This window comes from Microcaecilia unicolor, unplaced genomic scaffold (genome assembly GCF_901765095.1).
Source record: "Microcaecilia unicolor unplaced genomic scaffold, aMicUni1.1, whole genome shotgun sequence".
Taxonomy (NCBI): domain Eukaryota; kingdom Metazoa; phylum Chordata; class Amphibia; order Gymnophiona; family Siphonopidae; genus Microcaecilia; species Microcaecilia unicolor.
Genome location: NW_021963021.1, coordinates 280,833 through 299,200, shown reverse-complemented (window position 1 = coordinate 299,200; position 18,368 = coordinate 280,833). Strand labels below are relative to the sequence as shown.

General features: G+C 46.8%; 1 protein-coding gene across 1 annotated transcript in view; it reads right to left on the bottom strand.

Moving 5' to 3' along the window:
• LOC115458763 (serine/threonine-protein phosphatase 6 regulatory ankyrin repeat subunit A) overlaps positions 1-18,368 on the bottom strand; it is a gene marked incomplete at its 3' end in the record, with an annotated part of 235,790 nt that overhangs the window by 48,280 nt on the left and 169,142 nt on the right. The window contains 1 exon segment of the mRNA XM_030188574.1: positions 6,347-6,548. Within this exon segment, the coding sequence (XP_030044434.1) occupies positions 6,347-6,548 (202 nt within the window).

The following is an 18,368-nucleotide window of genomic DNA, read 5'->3' as shown; positions in this document are numbered from 1 at the left end:
CCAATCCGGACCCACCAGGATTACCCTGCCGGGATGCTTTGCCACCCGGTCTAGCACCCTGCCCAACATGGGCCAGGGCGGGAACACATAGAGGAGCTCTTGTGTCGGCCACTGTTGGAAAAGAGCATCTACTCCCAGGGATCGAGGGTCCCGTCCTCTGCTGAAAAAGCGCGGCACTTGGCCATTGGCCGATGACGCCATCAGATCTAGGCTCGGCTGGCCCCAGCGCTTCGTGATGTCCAAGAACGCCTGAGCAGATAGTTGCCACTCTCCGGGCTCCAAGGTATGGCGACTGAGAAAGTCCGCCTTGACATTTATGACTCCGGCAATGTGGGCCGCTGCAAGCTGCTCCAGGTTCGCTTCCGCCCACTGGCAAAGACTCATAGCCTCCTGGCTAGAGGGGCGCTCTTGGTACCTCCCTGGCGGTTGATATAGGCCACAGCCGTGGCATTGTCCGACAGGACCCGTACAGGCTTCAACACCAGTACCGGGATGAACTCCAATAACACCAACCGAATGGCTCTGAGTTCCAGGAGGTTGATAGACCACTTGCCTCTGCAGGAGACTAGAGCCCCTGCGCTGTCCTTCCCAAGCAGTGGGCTCCCCAGCCCATCAAAGAGGCGTCTGTCGTGACGACAATCCACTCCGGGGTCACCAGAGGCAATCCTGCAGACCACTTGTCTGTCTGCGTCCACCAGCTCAGCGCCTTGCGCACTGCTGGGTCCACGGGAAGGCGCACAGCATAATCCTCCGACATCGGAGTACAGCGCAGCAGCAGAGATAGCTGTAGTGGTCTCATATGAGCCCTGGCCCAGGGACTACTTCCATCGTGGCCGTCATAGAGCCCAACAGCTGCACGTAGTCCCAAGCCCGAATAGGAGAGGCTACTAGGAACTAGTCCACCTGAGCCTGAAGCTTGACAATCCGATTGTCTGGCAGGAACACTCTGCCCACTTGGGTGTCGAATCGAACTCCCAGATACACCAGGGACTGAGTCGGGCGCAGCTGGCTCTTCTTCCAGTTGATGATCCATCCCAGGGAGCTCAAAAGAGCAACTACCCGGTCCATAGCTTTGCCGCACTCTGCATAAGAGGGGGCTCGGATCAACCAGTCGTCCAGATAAGGATGGACTTGTACTCCTTCCTTTAGCAGGAAGGCCGCTATGACCCCCATTACTTTGGAAAAGGTCCGCGGAGCAGTAGCCAACCCGAAAGGGAGGGCTCTGAACTGGAAGTGTCGTCTCAGGACTGCAAAACGCAGAAAGCGTTGGAGAGGAGGCCAGATGGGAATATGCAGGTACGCTTCCTTGATGTCCAAGGAAGCCAAGAACTCTCCTGCCTTCACTGCCGCTATAACAGAGCGGAGAGTCTCCATGCGAAAGTGCCTCACTTTCCAGGCCCGATTGACCCCTTTGAGGTCGAGGATAGGCCGGACAGAACCTCCTTTCTTTGGAACCACAAAGTAAATGGAGTAACGTCCCTTGCCAATCTGATTTTTTGGCACCGGAACGACCGCACCCAGGCGGATCAGGTTGTCCAAGGTCTGCTGCACTACCACAGCTTGACCGGAGACTTGCAGGGAGAGAGTACAAACCCGTCTCTTAAGGGTTGGCAGAACTCTAGCTTGTAGCCGTCTCTGATGACTTCCAGCACCCACGCGTCTGAAGTTATAGTGGTCCACTCGCCCAGAAACGAGGACAGCCGTCCTCCAATCTGCACTGGGGCGTGGACCAAGGCCCCGTCATTGGGTACGAGACCCTGGGGGAGGACCGGAGGGAGCACCTCCGGGACGGCGGTCTCTGCGAAAGGAATGCTGCTTGGGGGAGAAATTCCTCTTGAAGGAAGAGGGGGCAGAGGAACCCGACTTGCCCGGGCGGTACCGATGGGCTTCCTGCAACCGTCCTCTGGAGGTATCGGGACGAGTACTAACCCGAGCCCTGACCTCTGGTAATTTCTTGCCCTTAGACGTGCCGAGATCGGTCACGATTTTGTCCAGCTCGACCCCAAAGAGCAGCTTGCCTTTAAAAGGCAATCTAGCCAGGCGGGATTTAGAGGCGTGGTCAGCAGACCAATGTTTCAGCCAAAGCCACCGCCGCGCAGAGACTGCCTGAGCCATGCCTTTAGCTGAGGCTCTCCAGACATCATACAGCAAGTCTGCCAAATAGGCTAAGCCCGATTCCAGGGCCGGCCAATCAGCCCTCAAGGAATGATCCGAGGGGGAAGCCCACTGCACCATAGTCCGGCACGCCCTGGCCACATAGGAGCCGCAAACTGAGGCCTGCAAACTTAAAGCAGCTGCCTCAAAGGACGACCTTAAGGCCGCCTCCAATCTTCTGTCTTGGGCGTCCTTTAGGGCCGTGCCACCTTCCACCGGCAACGCCGTTTTCTTAGTCACCGCAGTGATTAAAGAATCCACGGTAGGCCACAGATAGGCCTCACGTTCACTCACAGCCAAAGGATAGAGGCGGGACATGGCCCAGCCACTTTAAGGCTCGTTTCCGGGACATCCCATTGAGCCGCAATTAAGGTGTGCATGGCATCATGCACGTGGAAGGTTCTAGGCGGGCGCTTCGTCCCCAGCATAATGGCAGAGCCAACAGGGGCTGAGGGAGAGACGTCCTCCGGAGAGGAAATCTTCAAAGTGTCCATGGCCTGTAACAACAGGTTGGGCAAATCCTCTGGGCTAAAAAGCCGCGCTGCAGAGGGGTCATCCGCTCCATCCGAGCGGGGATCTATCTCCTCCAAGGAATCCGCAAAGGATCGTTGGGAGACCTCAGACACGCTGCCCTCATCTACATCGGAGGAGACAAAAGTCCTCCAAGGCCTGGAAATCAACCCGAGGGCGTTTACCTCTGGGAACCTCAACCTCTTTATCAGAAGAGGGAGCAGGGGCAGCGTTTTGCCTGAGGAAAGCCTGATGCAGCAGCAAAACAAACTCGGGGGAGAAACCCCCCAGACTGTGCACTTCCGCAGCCTGGGCAACAGCCCTAGACGCACTCTCAACCGGCGCTCGCAATAGCGGGGGAGAGACATGCTGCGCATCCAAAATGGCGTCCGGCGCGAAACTCCGTGAAGGAGCCGCGCGGGAGGAACGGCGCTTAACTTTAGCCGCTTTTGTGCCGTCGCCCAAATTAAGGGCGTTCATGGCATTAATGTCTCCAACCTCAAGGGCGGCCCCGAAGAAGCCGTCCGAGCCGCGTGGCCGGCCAAGATGGCGGAGGCGAGGAGCGGGGGATGGGCGTTTATGGCGGGAAAAAAACCGCCACGCCGGAGGAACGACCGGGACGTTCATCGGTCACTAAACTATCACCCATCAAGGGCGAATCAGGTTGTAAAACCCCCGCATCCCCTCTAGAAGCGCTCCAGCGATCCGGGGAGCGACCCTTTGCGCCCTCGCCCTCCGACGCCATTGCCACGAGGAGAAGAATCGGGGAACCCCCTGCCCGCTATAAAAAGGTAAAATTACCTGCTTGCCGCTCCGAGCTGTAACGAACTGGTGTCCCAGTGAGTAGCTGCAATGAACGTTTAAAGAAACGTCGAATTAAACGCCTTTAAAGACGTTAAAAAATTTTTTTTTTTTTTTTTTTTAAACGGAGCCAGCGGGAGGGGGGAGAAAAGGAGGGACCTGGCACCACCAGGTTTGCACTTGCTCAAAAGAGCCCTCAACCCCAGGCCTCAACAAAACCTAAGGATTAGGCTTGGAGGCCTAGCCAGAGCTGCTGCTGTGTGTGACCACCACCTGCTGAGATAGAGAACATACTGAGGAGTTTCCGGCAGCACATGACCACATATAGGGAGGCAAAAGTTTGCTCTCTATCTCCACCTGCTGGTAGATGGACACAACCCACCAGTCTATGGATTGATCAGCTTGATGATATGGAAAAAGGGAATTGTGAGACTAAAAGATACTGCGAACCGCTATGTGGAAAATGATGACGAAAAAGCAAATTTGCTAAATAGATACTTTTGTTCTGTTTTCACAGAGGAAAATCCTGGAGAAGGACCGCGATGGACTGGAAATAGTACAATTGAGAATGAAGTGGATAGAGCACCGCTCACGGAAGAAAGTGTGTATCAACAACTTGAAAAGCTAAAGGTGGACAAAGCCATGGGACCGGACGGGATCCACCCCAGGATACTGAGGGAGCTCAGAGAGGTTTTGGCGGGTCCTCTTAAAGATTTGTTTAATATATCCTTGCAGACGGGAAAGGTTCCGAGGGATTGGAGAATGGCAGAGGTGGTCCCTCTTCACAAAAGTGGTGATAGGGAAGAAGCTGGAAACTACAGGCCGGTAAGCCTCACTTCGGTTATTGGAAAAGTAATGGAAGCGATGCTGAAGGAAAGGATAGTGAATTTCCTGAAAGCCAATAAGTTGCAAGATCTCAGACAACATGGTTTTACGAAAGGGAAATCGTGCCAAACGAATCTCATTGAGTTCTTTGATTGGGTGACAGGAGAATTGAATCAGGGACGAGCTATGGACGTAATCTACTTAGATTTCAGGAAAGCTTTTGACACGGTTCCCCACAGGAGGCTCTTAAATAAACTGGAGGGGCTGAAGATAGGTCCTGAAGTGGTGAACTGGATTAGGAACTGGTTGAAGGACAGACGCCAGAGGGTGGTGATGAATGGAATTCGCTCCTCGGAGGGAAAGGTGAGTAGTGGAGTGCCTCAGGGATCGGTGCTGGGGCCGATTCTGTTCAATATATTTGTGAGTGACATTGCTGAAGGGTTACAAGGTAAAGTTTGCCTATTTGCGGATGATACTAAGATCTGTAACAGAGTGGACACCCGGGAGGGAGTGGAAAACATGAAAAAGGATCTGAGGAAGCTAGAAGAATGGTCTAAGGTTTGGCAATTAAAATTCAATGCGAAAAAATGCAAAGTGATGCACTTAGGGAATAGAAATCCACAGGAGATGTTTGTGTTAGGCGGGGAGAGTCTGATAGGTACGGGCGGAGAGAGGGATCTTGGGGTGATAGTATCTGAGGATTTGAAGGCGACGAAACAGTGTGACAAGGCGGTGGCCGTAGCTAGAAGGTTGTTAGGCTGTATAGAGAGAGGTGTGACCAGCAGAAGAAAGGGGGTGTTGATGCCCCTGTATAAGTCGTTGGTGAGGCCCCACTTGGAGTATTGTGTTCAGTTTTGGAGGTTGTATCTTGTTAAGGATGTAAAAAGAATTGAAGCGGTGCAAAGAAAAGCTACGAGAATGGTATGGGATTTGCATTACAAGACGTATGAGGAGAGACTTGCTGAACTAAACATGTATACTCTGGAGGAAAGGAGAAACAGGGGTGATATGATACAGACGTTCAAATATTTGAAAGGTATTAATCCGCAAACGAACCTTTTCCGGAGATGGGAAGATGGTAGAACAAGAGGACATGAAATGATATTGAAGGGGGGCAGACTCAAGAAAAATGTCAGGAAGTATTTTTTCACGGAGAGAGTAGTGGATGCTTGGAATGCCCTCCCGCGGGAGGTGGTGGAAATGAAAATGGTAACGGAATTCAAACATGCGTGGGATAAGCATAAAGGAATCCTGTGCTGAAGGAATGGATCCTCAGGAGCTTAGTCAAGATCGGGAGGCGGGGCTGGTGGTTGGGAGGCGGGGATAGTGCTGGGCAGACTTATACGGTCTGTGCCAGAGCCGGTGGTGGGAAGCGGGACTGGTGGTTGGGAGGCAGGGATAGTGCTGGACAGACTTGTACGGTCTGTGCCAGAGCCGGTTGTTGGGAGGCAGGGCTGGTGGTTGGGAGGTGAGGATAGTGCTGGGCAGACTTATAAGGTCTGTGCCAGAGCCGGTGGTTGGGAGGCAGGGCTGGTGGTTGGGAGGCGGGGATAGTGCTGGGCAGACTTATACGGTCTGTGCCCTGTAGAGCACAGGTACAAATCAAAGTAGGGTATACACAAAAAACAGCAAATATGAGTTATCTTGTTGGGCAGACTGGATGGACCGTGCAGGTCTTTTTCTGCCGTCATCTACTATGTTAGAAATAGTGCCAATTTCTTACTATGGTCTACTAATGCACCTTGGAAAACATAGTGAAGAATTACTTCAACATGTGAGAAACTACAGGTTTATTCCTTATATATTTTTTAGTATTTATGTTGTGCTCCTTGTTCCTTCTTTGTGCAGTACTTCTCCTTTGTGTACTGTGTGATGTTTGTCTTGTGTGGCATTGTACAATTCTACTGTAAACTGCTTTGATGTAGAATTATTAAAAAGCAGTATAGCAAATTGCCAAATAAACTGAGTAGATTAACGTCTAAAAAAAAAAAGTGTCTTTAAATTTTAAACTCTGGTATTCCATCAAATCCTTAACTAGATTTTCAGTGCAACATACCTGCAGCATGTATTGGAGTTCTCTTCACAACATAGTCTTTCACCATGATTGATGCTCCTTGATTAATAAGTACATCTACACATTCAACATGCCCTTTAAAAGCGGCAAGATCCAAAGGTGTCCTTCCGTAAGTGTTCCTTACATCCAAGTCCAGTAAAGACTGGACCAGAATCTCTAAAGCTTGATGATGACCACGATAAGCCTGAGAGACAATTGAAACCATCTGTTTAAAAAAAATCTAAAGATAACACATTTTTCAAGTCTTTTAACGCTGTGCACACAATAAAAAGTTAGCCCCCTGTAACAAAGGATTTATAACACGGCTCCTAACATAAGCAAAGCAAATGGGACAATAACAATCCACAGATACTGTTTTGAAAAGTAACGGTGACAAACACTGTAAACTTCAGAGAAGGAGAATCACAATATGGCTTTTTTTAAAATGTAAAATAAGCTATTATAAACAAAATAGACACCATTTTCTCTTTCTGAATTATCAAGAATAGGAAAAGGTAATGGCTTACTGTAACCATTCTTCTCTAATGATAGTGTTACAATGAGCCATACTGATGGTAACATGCCCTGTGCATGGTGTCAGAGGATCCTTACGGCGCAGTAGTTCTCAGTCCTCAAGACCTATCTAGTCAATCTGGTCTTTAGGATATACACAATTAATTTGTATGAGATATGAGGTATATTTGTAGACCATGGAGACCATGAATTTAAACATTTCTCATGCATGGGGATAATCTGAAAACCAGACTGACAGGTAGATCCCTAGAATCAGATTGAACCATAGTTCTATAGTTTTCTCAGAAAGATTATGCATATGTGCAGAGGATTTACTACTGGCCATTGAAAACAGCTGCTTGCGTAACTTAGTTTTTAACAAACTGAAGCTGGGACAAGAACAAATTTCAAATGGGAAGGATGGGTGGCTTGTCTCTCATTATATGGCTCTAATCAATGCATAACAATGGCAAACAGCAACAATAACATACTGACAGAATACTGACCCAAATGATCATCTTCAAATAAAAAGGGAGAGACATGAAACACAAATTGGTAAACATACAATAAAATGTTTTTAACACATGCTTATTATTTTATAGTGCAACTGGACATATCCAACACTGTACAGTGGTAATTATACAGGCAGAATATGTCCCTGCCCGAAAGAGCCTACAAACTAAGTGTGTACCTGAGGAAATTGGAAAAATGTGATTTGCCCAGGACCACAAAGAGTGTCAGTAGCATCTGAACCTGGCTTCTCTGGTTCTCAGTACACTGCTCTAACCATTAGGCCACTTCCTTACCAAGAGAACTTACTTAGGCTTTTTTTTATATATTTATTTTTTGTATCATCCATAGAACTTGAAAAATAAGGACAGGAAGACAATCCTAGAAGGCAAAAGAAATGGGCTTTAGGAGGGTAGGAGTATTTCTCTTCTCCATAAACAAGTCTTATGTTTCATTCCTTTATATTAGAAGAAAGAAGCAATAACAAAAGCTAAACCAGTTTCAATGCGAGTTATTAATACAAAAAGAACACCCTATACTCATCCCTCCCTCCCAAACCCCCCCCCCCCGGTCTCACAACAAATATAGGGTACATCTATCTGCAATGAAGAAAACCTCTAAAGATTTAAAAACCAGCTTTGTGCCAGGTGAGTCAAAGTTAACCAGAATGGTTTCCAGATCTTCTAGTAAACATGGTCCTCTAGGGTGTGAAATATCATGTATTTGCATACGTTCCATATGCAATTGTTCAGTCATGTAAATCTGCCACCACTGTATGAAAGGAGAAGTTGCTGTTGTCCAGGTAAATAAAATCGTTAAGCCCAAGGAAAATTGCAGTTTAAATCCAGCAGGCACGGGGTCATTCAGTACATAGGTACCAAAATGTAGCTGAGGTTCCAGCTGAAATGCACAAGACCAAACAGTCAATAAGGTTGTACGGAGATGCATCCAAAAATACTGAACCTGTGTACAGTGCCAAAACATATGGCCTAAAGTAGCTCTACTTATACCACACTTAGGGCACTGATCACCAGGCTGAATTCCTGCCCTGTAAGCTCTATGTGGAGAGTCAAAAAGTCATAGTAAAAATTTATAGGAAGTTTCTCTATGTGAGATGGTTAAGAAACCGCTTAGGCAAGCTCATAATGTCATAATGCAGGTTTGCAAAAGGGAAGCTGAAATGGTGGAAGTCAAATTGGCAGTACAAAGCGCTGCCAATCGGGTATAGTATATATCAGCAGTGGTGTCCTTCAAATATCTAAGGTAAAAGGTTAAAGGTACTGTCAACTGAGAGCCCAAAGTAAATAACCCTCCAGTAGTCTCTTGGACATCTTCTATCAAGTCAGTCCATGGTAATGAAGAGACATAATGATGAAGTTAAAGACATGTTAAAGACCTGGTGGCAGGGCAAACTCTCATTGCAATTCCGGAAAGGTTTACATTTTGCCCTCTTCAGGTCACCACCTGTAGTAAATACCTCATCCCCAATGACCTTCATCTAGTAAAAATTCCCCCATCCCTCCCAGGAAGGAAAGCAGGATTAGCACAAATTGATAAATATGGCGTCACTACAGGAGTAAAGTGGTACCACTTACACAGCCAGCGCCACACTCGTCTACTAGTATAGAGGAAGGGATAACACCAAAAAATGCTTGAAGGCAAGTCAGCAGTGGCATGCAGAATGTGGCTAAAGTGAACCTCAAGTATCAATTTAGTTTCTAGATCAGTGACTAAAAATATGCTGTATTTCTAATGTGCTGCATTCCGCACTCCACTGTCCTATAATGTATGATAAGCAATCCCACGCCTCCATGATCACGTGGAGTTTGTAACACCCCTAACTGGGTTCCTCCACTTCCTGAGATAAGATTGCAAGAATCTATGTAAAGCTTTCTTGTCACTATGACACAGATGAAAGGAAGAAGTTGAAAAACATATAACCAACGTGGGATTTGTATCATGTTATACAAATGAATACATCCCCATAGTGACAAAGGATAAGCTGTCCACACTGATAATCTCTGCACAGTATCAGCAAGTAAAGGTTGTATACATGGGCGTAGACTGGGGGGGCGAGGGGGGCAATGCCCCCCCAAACGCAGGGCCGGCACCAGGCAGCTCTTCCTTCGCCCCGCCCTCTCCCCGTTCCTTCTCCTCCCTCCCTCCGGATCCGTCCCTCACCAACCTGATCTTCGAATCCTTTGTCTGCCCGGCACGCTAGCGCTCTCTCCCCTGCTGGTTCGCGCTTTAAAAATGGCCGCCGAGACTTCCAGAGGCGGCCTCGCGAGACTTAGTCTCGGCGGCCATTTTGAAGCGCGAACCGGCAGGGGAGAGTCAGCGCTAGCGGGCAGGTGAAGAATTCGAAGATCAAGTTGGTGAGGGATGGATCCGGGAGGGAGGGAGGGAGGAGAACTGGCTCGCTGCGGGGGGGGGGGGGGGGGGGGGAAAGGAACAGGGAGAGGGTGGGATGAAAAGAGGGCAGGGGAGAGGAGGGTCACTGCTGGACTGGGTGGATAGAGGGAAGGGGAAAGGAGGGCCACTGGGTATGGGGACAGGGGAGAGGAGGGTCACTGCTGGACTGAGTGGATGGAGGGAAGGGGAAAGGAGGGCCACTGGGCATGGGGGCAGGGGAGAGGAGGGTCACTGCTGGACTGAGTGGATGGAGGGCAGGGGAAAGGAGGGGCATGGGGACAGGGGAGAGGAGGGTCACTGCTGGACTGAGTGGATAGAGGGAAGGGGAAAGGAGGGCCACTGGGTATGGGGACAGGGGAGAGGAGGGTCACTGCTGGACTGAGTGGATGGAGGGCAGGGGAAACGAGGGCCACTGGGCATGGGGGAAGGGGAAAGGAGGGTCGCTGGACATGGGTGGATGGAGGGCAGGGGAGAGAAAAGAAATGCTGGACATGGATGGAGGGGAGGAAAGAGTGAGGAAGGAGATGAGATGAGGGGAAAGGAAGAGAGGAGAAAAACTGCACATGGATGAAGAAAATAGGCAGAAGCTGAGGACCAGAAATGAAGAAGAAAGGAGGAAAGGAAAGAAATAAATGGAAAGGAAGCACTGGAAACTGAGTTAAGAGGACAGATAGCTGGACCAGCTTGATCAGAAAAACAGTCACCAGACAACAAAGGTAGAAAAAAATTATTTTATTTTCATTATAGTGTTTGGAATATGTTCACTTTGAGAATCAGGTGCTCAACATTAAAAGTTTATATTTACTTATTTATACCCCCCTCCCAGGCTCTCTCCCCGGCTAAAGCCAGCTCTGCAATTTGGGGGGGGGGGGGGGGGGGCGCAGAGGGGGACCGGGGGGGAGAGTCTGTTGTTAAACATTTACCAGCACACCACTGCCTGCCGCCAAACCCGCTGCCTCTCCGATTCAGTGGCTATCCATCGTCAAACGAACACTGGTTATTCCCAAAAAAGCCAGCTCTTGCTCCCTTCTTTCCTCCATATTAGCATAATTTGCATATACATATATGCAAATGAATATGCTAATATGCCCCGCCCCTTCCTTTGCCCCCCCAAATGAAACAGTCAAACTACGCCTATGGTTGTATATTATAATTATAAAGTTTAGTCAACTCCACGGGGAGATACAATACCAAGTATTTCAGGGCTTCCTCCTCCCAAATCAAGGGAAAGGGTCTCACCCAAGAAGTCTTTACACAACACAAAAGAGGCATGGCCTTAGATTTTTCCAAATTTAAATTTAGAGTGAAGCCTGAAAAAGTCCCAAACATATCCAAAAGATATAACAAATTAGGAAGACTCTTTTGTGGGTCTGTTAAAAGAACCAAAAAGTCATCTGCAAAGGCCAATGCCTTTAATGTTGTATCATCTATAGTCACTCCTGAAATAGTAGGGTCCCCATTCAAGAGATGTAGCAAAGATTCTATAAATAAAACAAATAGAGGAGAAAGGGGCATCCCTGGTGAGTCCACCAAGATACCTGGAACGACACAGTTCAATCCCATTCACTATAATCTGGGCCTGAGAAGAATAGAGAGCTTTTATTGCTTCGAAATACCAAACCTCAGATGTCAACTCTAGCAAGAATATCAAACATGTGAGCCCATTTGACTATATTAAATGCCTTTGCCGCATCCAGGCTGACAGCCAAGGATGGCAGTTTCTGAGCGCGACAATATGACATTGCAATCAACACCTTCCTCACATTACTTACCGACTGGTGACCCCTAACAAATATGACCTGCTTCCCAGCAACCAAAATTGACAAATGACCCACTAGGCGACTAGCTAGCATCTTAGCTAGAAGCTTTATGTCTACGTTCAAGAGAGAGATAGGCCTATAGGAATACGCCTCCTCCTGAGGTGTGTGCTTGGGCAGAAGTGTGATTAATGCTACATTATCATATAAAGGAAAGGACCCTGTCTGCACTACTTCCTGATAATAATCTAAGAGGGGTCCCACCAACTGAAGCTGCATGGCTTTATAAAAATTGCCCGTGTAACCATCCACCCCTGGCACTGTATGAGTTTGCAGAGACTATCGCTGCTTGAAGCTCCCTGGCTTGCAATGGTGCATTCAAGGTGTCTACTGCTTCCGGAGGTAAAGTAGGCAAACCCACCTTATCAAGAAGCTTCTGAGACTCAGCAGTGAGCTGAGGACTCTCCACAGCATACAACTGATGGAAGTGGTCTAAAAATCTCTCTGCTATTTGATCAGTACGGTTAGTGAGGGATCCCAAGCTAACTCTTGATGAGGGTACAGCCTGAGAGCCACTTGAATTCTTAACTAGCTGAGTCATATAGAAGCCAGCCTTATTCAAAAAAGTATAAAATTTATGTTTATAATAAAGAAGGCCGTGTGTTTTTTTCATGAATGAAGGTATTTAAGGCTGACTGTGTAGAAATCAGTGCATCCTTCACTGCCTGAATAGGTGTGTGAAAGTAAGTCCTCTTAACTTGGTGTAGCTTCTTTTCTAGATTAACTATACCAGCAGCCAAATTCTTATTTCTCAAGCTAACAAAGGCAATGATGTCTCCACGTATCACTGCCTTGGCGGTATCCCAAAATAGTGTTGGCTGCTCACTGTGGTGCCCATTTGTTGTGACAAAATAGTCCCATCTTGCCCTCAAATATTAAACAACAAAAAACAGGGTTTCTCACCAAGTATGCAGGAAAATGCCATCCCTTTTGCATCCTATGAAAAACAGGCACCTCAAGAACAACCCACACCATGGAGTGATCAGATATGATCTCAGAGCCCATGACTGCTGCCCCCTTTGCCAGGATATTGTCATCCGTCTCCATTAACAGACGAACAATCCATATCTGCATGCATAACAGTGTTCACGTCCCCCAAAACTACAATATCTGCATCCGCATAGGGAAGATGATGTTGAAGCAATGAAGGATAAAAGGAAGCATCAAAGGGCACGGGGCCATATACCCAGTACTTGTTTTTTTAGGAAAAAAGGTACCGGTACTCATACAGTGCCAACCTTAAGGGCAGGATCACTATCTTAAAGCAGGCCGTGATAAATTTTCACTAAATCTAGGAGCCAGCGGTGGAGACCTCTTCTCCTTCCCCATACTTCCAACACTGTCCCCAGTGAAGTTGGGGAAATGGGGAACTCCTTCCATATCATCAGTAGCTCTTTCAGAAACGGACTTACTAAGGCTCTTTTCCTGTTTTGTTTCTTTGGGCAATGAAACTGTAGTAAATCAGTTCCTTATAGTGCCTCACTGACAAAAGCCGATAGTCTCCGTTCCCAAAGCATGTGACTGCACTCTCTAGATAGGTGGAATAGAGGCAATTGCTTCTTTGTTTCACTGGTCATCATAGCCTGGGTCCCCCCCACCAGTCTCTTTCTCGCTTGAACATACCTCCTCCCTACAGCCTTCACCCAATGTCTCTCACACTCGCACATACTAGGCCCCCAGCCTTCATCTATTCCCCTCACCTTGCGGGTTGCATTTTTAGAAGAAATGGCACACTTCCTAGTCCCTGCTGCGATTCATCTCTCATGTAGACTTGAATCACACGGTACTGGAAGTTTGGGCTGGTCTTGCAGTGTCAGTCATTTGAGACTCCTGAACTTCCTGCACTATATGGTTCAAGCTTATATAGACAGTCAAATCGCGGTGCAGAAGCAAAGAATGTACCATTTGAGGTAGTGCTTCAAAAAACCCTAAAATTAGGGGGTATGAAATCCTGGGTGCCAGTGCAATTTCTAGGTGCCTGGGATTTGTTGAGCCCTGACTTAAGTATGAAATCTCTGAAACCCTGGTCTTTATATAGACATATAGGAAACCTCCATTGGTATTGACCCGGGCTACTCTCGGAGGGCTCCCATATAGCCATCACCATAGCATGGTCTGATATTTTGATGGGTCTTATTTCTGCTGCACGAATTTTTGTAAATAAAGGACGAGAGATAAAAATGTAGTCAATCCGCGACATGGTGGCATGTGCGCGGGACAAATTAGTATAATCGCGCTCTAATGGATGCAGGGTGCGCCACACATCCACCAGGTCCAGGACCTCACTTAACACTCCTATGCCTCTAGAGTCCGTACTCGATCTCCTTTTCTCCCCCTGTGATCTATCCAGTTTAGGATCTCCCACTGCATTGAAATCTCCTCCTACTAGCAGGGGGGTTCCCTCAAAACTAGTTAAATGATGCAAAAGTTGTTTGTAGAACGCCTTGCTATACGTGTTGGAAGTATACTCATTACATATAACTATTGGTTGGCGCTCTACAGTTAAGTGTGCCAATACAAATCTACCTGCTGCATCAGCAACAATTTTGTGTGTAGTAATTTGAATCCCTTTCTTAATCAAAATTATGACCCCCGCTTTTTTGGCCTGCGCCGGAGATTCATAATATGAGCCAATCCACCAACGGCATAGTTTCTCATGTTCTTTGGCATTTAAATGTGTTTCCTGAAGCAGTGCTATTGACACCTTCTGCTTATGAAGTGCTTGAAGTATCTTCTGCCCTTTAATTGGCGAAGAAATACCTCCCACATTCTATGTCACTACTTTAAGGGTCGTCACTTGTTATCATTTAGCAAAGAATATGTTAACCGGATACCTTCACTGACTAGGCAAGGGGGGCATCCCAGCCTATACCCCCACCACCTATGGTGAAACAGAATTCTACGTAGACATACATTCCATGTAGCTCTTACTTTATTGCCTGCTGTCCCCTGTTCCCCTTTGACCATGAAGATCTTGCTCCTCAATGTTCCCCCCTCTACCCCTCCCCTACCCACCCCGTCTTCCCAACCTCCCCATATTCCTAGCAGCACCTACGGTGCACTACTTCCGGGTCCCCAATCCGGGATCGCAACCAGTCCAACAATGTATATTTATATGTCCCTTTCCCCCTTCCACCTTACAGGGTTCACAAACAGCATAACAACTATCAACATAACAACCTCAGAACTTAAATTTCAATTACAAATTATCACGAGTCTTCTCGCCTTTACTCCTCCTCCTCCTTCAGTTACGAAGATCACTCTATATTCCTTCTAGAGCCCTGTTCATGTATTTCCAGATGTACTTGGCCTAAACTTCTCCAGCCGATCCACAAATGCTTGAGCAGCTTCTACAGTGTCACAGAACCGTACTGTACCATTATACTGGATTCTTAATTTAGCCGGGTACAATAGACTGAACCAGATCTGCATTTTATGTAGTCGCCCACAAACTGGCGAGTATTGTTTGCGTTGGAGGGAGACTTTAGTAGAATAATCTTGAAAGCACAGTATCTTATGCCAGTCTACCTCCAGCATTTCCCCTTTCCGAAGAGCGGCTAACACGTCCACCTTGTGCTGATAATGGAGCAGTCTCAAAATGACCACTCTAGGTCGTGCGTTGGTCTCCTTCTTGGGCCAGGCGATGTGCTCGTTCTATTTTAAGTGGCCCCGTCATACTCTGATTAGGCAAAATCTTGGCGAGCTATGGTTCCAAAAACCCTCTCAGTTCCGCGTCCACTATTGATTCTGGTATTCTTACCAGCCGGAGACTGTTCCTGCGAGAACGATTCTCCAAATCTTCCACTTTATCTTCTAGTGTAGAGACCATTTTTTGGAGATGTTCAATTGACTTTGAGGCCTCTTGCGAGGAAGTTTCCACTTCCCCCAGTCGTTGTTGGACCTCCTGGAACTCGTTAGTAAAAGTAGTGATTCTTTGATCCATTCCGTCAAGCTTGTCTATGATTTGTTGTAACTTGTGGCTCATGGTTTCTTCCACCACCATTTTTACCTCTGTAACAATTTCTGAGGCCCAGGCAGAGCTCACCGATGGTGATGATGGAGAACTTTTTTCTGCCATCTTTGTACCCCCGCTCTTATATTTGTCCAGGTCTTTCTTGGAACTTCTAGTCGCCATGCAAGAGTACTGAGGGTATCTATGATCAGGTCAGCAGATTATGAATACTTTGTTCTGCCCCAGATTCTCAGCTGCTGGATTGAACTGTCCATATATTTATATTTTGCTGAGTACTGTTTCAATGCTGTATAAATGCTCACTCGAGGCTGTTATATTTTAAATCCGACTCCCAATCACAGTCAGTCAAAGGCTCTGCTCATTTGCAGGCCACTGCTTGTGCTGACGGTAGATCCCACCTAACTAGCAGCTTCTTCCACTTTTGTTAAGCGCTCCTGTGATCGTTTGCAAGGACGAATTCTGATGCCGTTATACTGGCCGACTCGTGCCTCTCCTCCCCCATTCAAACGCTCATTCTGATACAAATGCGTTCTGGTGTCCCCCACTCTGCGAGTCCCACTCATGAGCCCACACTCCTCCTCACCTCGTCCGCCTGCTCATACCTCCGATGCCATCACCTGCTCTGGGTCCCTCTGGTAAGAGTTTTCCACCTCCCCCCCCCCCCCCCCCCCCCCCCCCGAGAGCGTCACTTGTATCGGGTCTGTTGGTTATCTCCTTCCTGGGATTCTCTCCAGTTACTGGTCTGTGCGGCTCCACGCAGATGCGGGCGGGCGTGAGCGCACTGGATTTCTCCGTTCCGTCTGTTCAATTCGGTATTCGCGGCACTCAATCTTACTCGTTTAACATTCTGTGGCTGGGGGACACCTTCTCCACCATATTTTAGGGGTTGGAAATACTTTTTCTGGCTGGATCCCCGATCGTCGCCCCAAAAAACAACAAGGCAAACGATCTGCAAAATCCAATATGGAAAAAGAAGCCAGCAGATCAATATAACATCAGAAATATTTTATTGAAGATACCGTATGTATTTCCCAAAAAACACCAAGGCAAACAATCTGCAAAATCCAATATGGAAAAAGAAGCCAGCAGATCAATATAACATCAGAAAGATTGTCGCCTTCAGGAGCTCACTGTGCGGCGGCCATCTTGACCGGCAGCTCCACCGGAAGCTGAGCCCTGACTTAAAAATACCAATGCTTGAACTGTTCTCCAATAAAGGGGGGTCATTTACTAACAGTTAACACCCTTATTGTAAGCTACTTACCGCAGGGCCCATAGAAATAAACTGTGCCCTGTGGCAGATAAAACACGATAATGCTGCCATTGTTCATTAACTGTTAGTAAATGACCTCTACAATGTATACATCACTACATACTTTTAAGTAGAAACTGAAAAAACTGATAGTGTATAGTATTTTTTCCTTTCTTGTTCTGCCGGTCAACAAAGTATAATAAAATAAGTGTTCAATTATCCTAGTTTTTATCCATAGTTTTACAGTATACTGAGCTCTATAGGTTCAGTAGTAAATGTTTAGTTTATAGAGGACAGGACTGAAGCTTCTAAACTTGTGGGTAGGTTACAATAATTATAGTCAGATGATATTAAAACAGCTTACAGTCTAGGATGTTGACTTGAATTGGATTTAGTAATATCACTGTTAAAATATTAAATTTCAGTACTGTTGTAATGGTTTAATAAGATCTGTTGAATGGTACTTTAGAAATGACAGAGGTAAAATACAGGTATATTTTAATTTTGGCCTCTGATATACAAATATTTATGAATTATTTTATATGCTTGAGCTGCCAAATCTCATTCTTTCTTTCTTTGCTACAGATGCTAATGTGTTTTCCACTTTTCTTCAAGTGATTGCTTTCCTTAACTACATATTAGTGGATTGACTTTTGATCACACCTACAGTGTTTCACTAGTGAAAAAATGTGTATGGCTTAGAACTCTGAACTTTATGTTATATTCATTTGCTGGTTAAAATCAAATTTCCAAGTGACAGGAAGCAAATAGAACATGAAATTAAAAAAAAAAGGTCATGCATATTGGTAAATACCTGCTATACCTGAATGTAATTTGTGTAATCCCCCAGGGGTAAATCTCATGTGCTGAAGGCCCCCTGGTGGCTCCTGTCCAGCATTACAAGCCCACGGTTAGGGCTCACTAGAGCTTTGTCTCTAAGAAAGACTCAGACAGTTCTCCCCTATGGCAGTCTGTAACCTCAGTCTCTTCAGTTGGGCTCCTCCTTCAACTTAGGGTGACCATTCCTCATTTATCATAATTTCTTAGAATCCTTCTGTGAAACATCATTGGGAAACAGGTCACCTTTTTGGGGGAATGCAACACTTGTTTCTCGGCCTTCACAAATATGCAAATTAGATACACCTGATGCAAACCCACTCTATTAGTATCCTGGATTCAGTCTTGTGGGGAACTTCTTTCCACCAACAGTTCCTACTACTACTACTACTATTTAACATTTCTAAAGCGCTACTAGGGTTACGCAGCGCTGTACAATTTAACATAGGACAGTCCCTGCTCAAAGAGCTTACAAATTTAACATAGGACAGTCCCTGCTCAAAGAGCTTACAATCTAATGGACAAATGTACAGTCAAGTCAAGTAGGGGCAGTCAAATTGGGGCAGTCTAGATTTCTTGAGAGGTATAAAGGTTAGGTGCCGAAGGCAACATTGAAGAGGTGGGCTTTGAGCAAGGATTTGAAGATGGGTAGGAAGGGGGCTTGGCGTAGGGGCTCAGGAAGTTGGTTCCACGCATAGGGTGAGGCGAGGC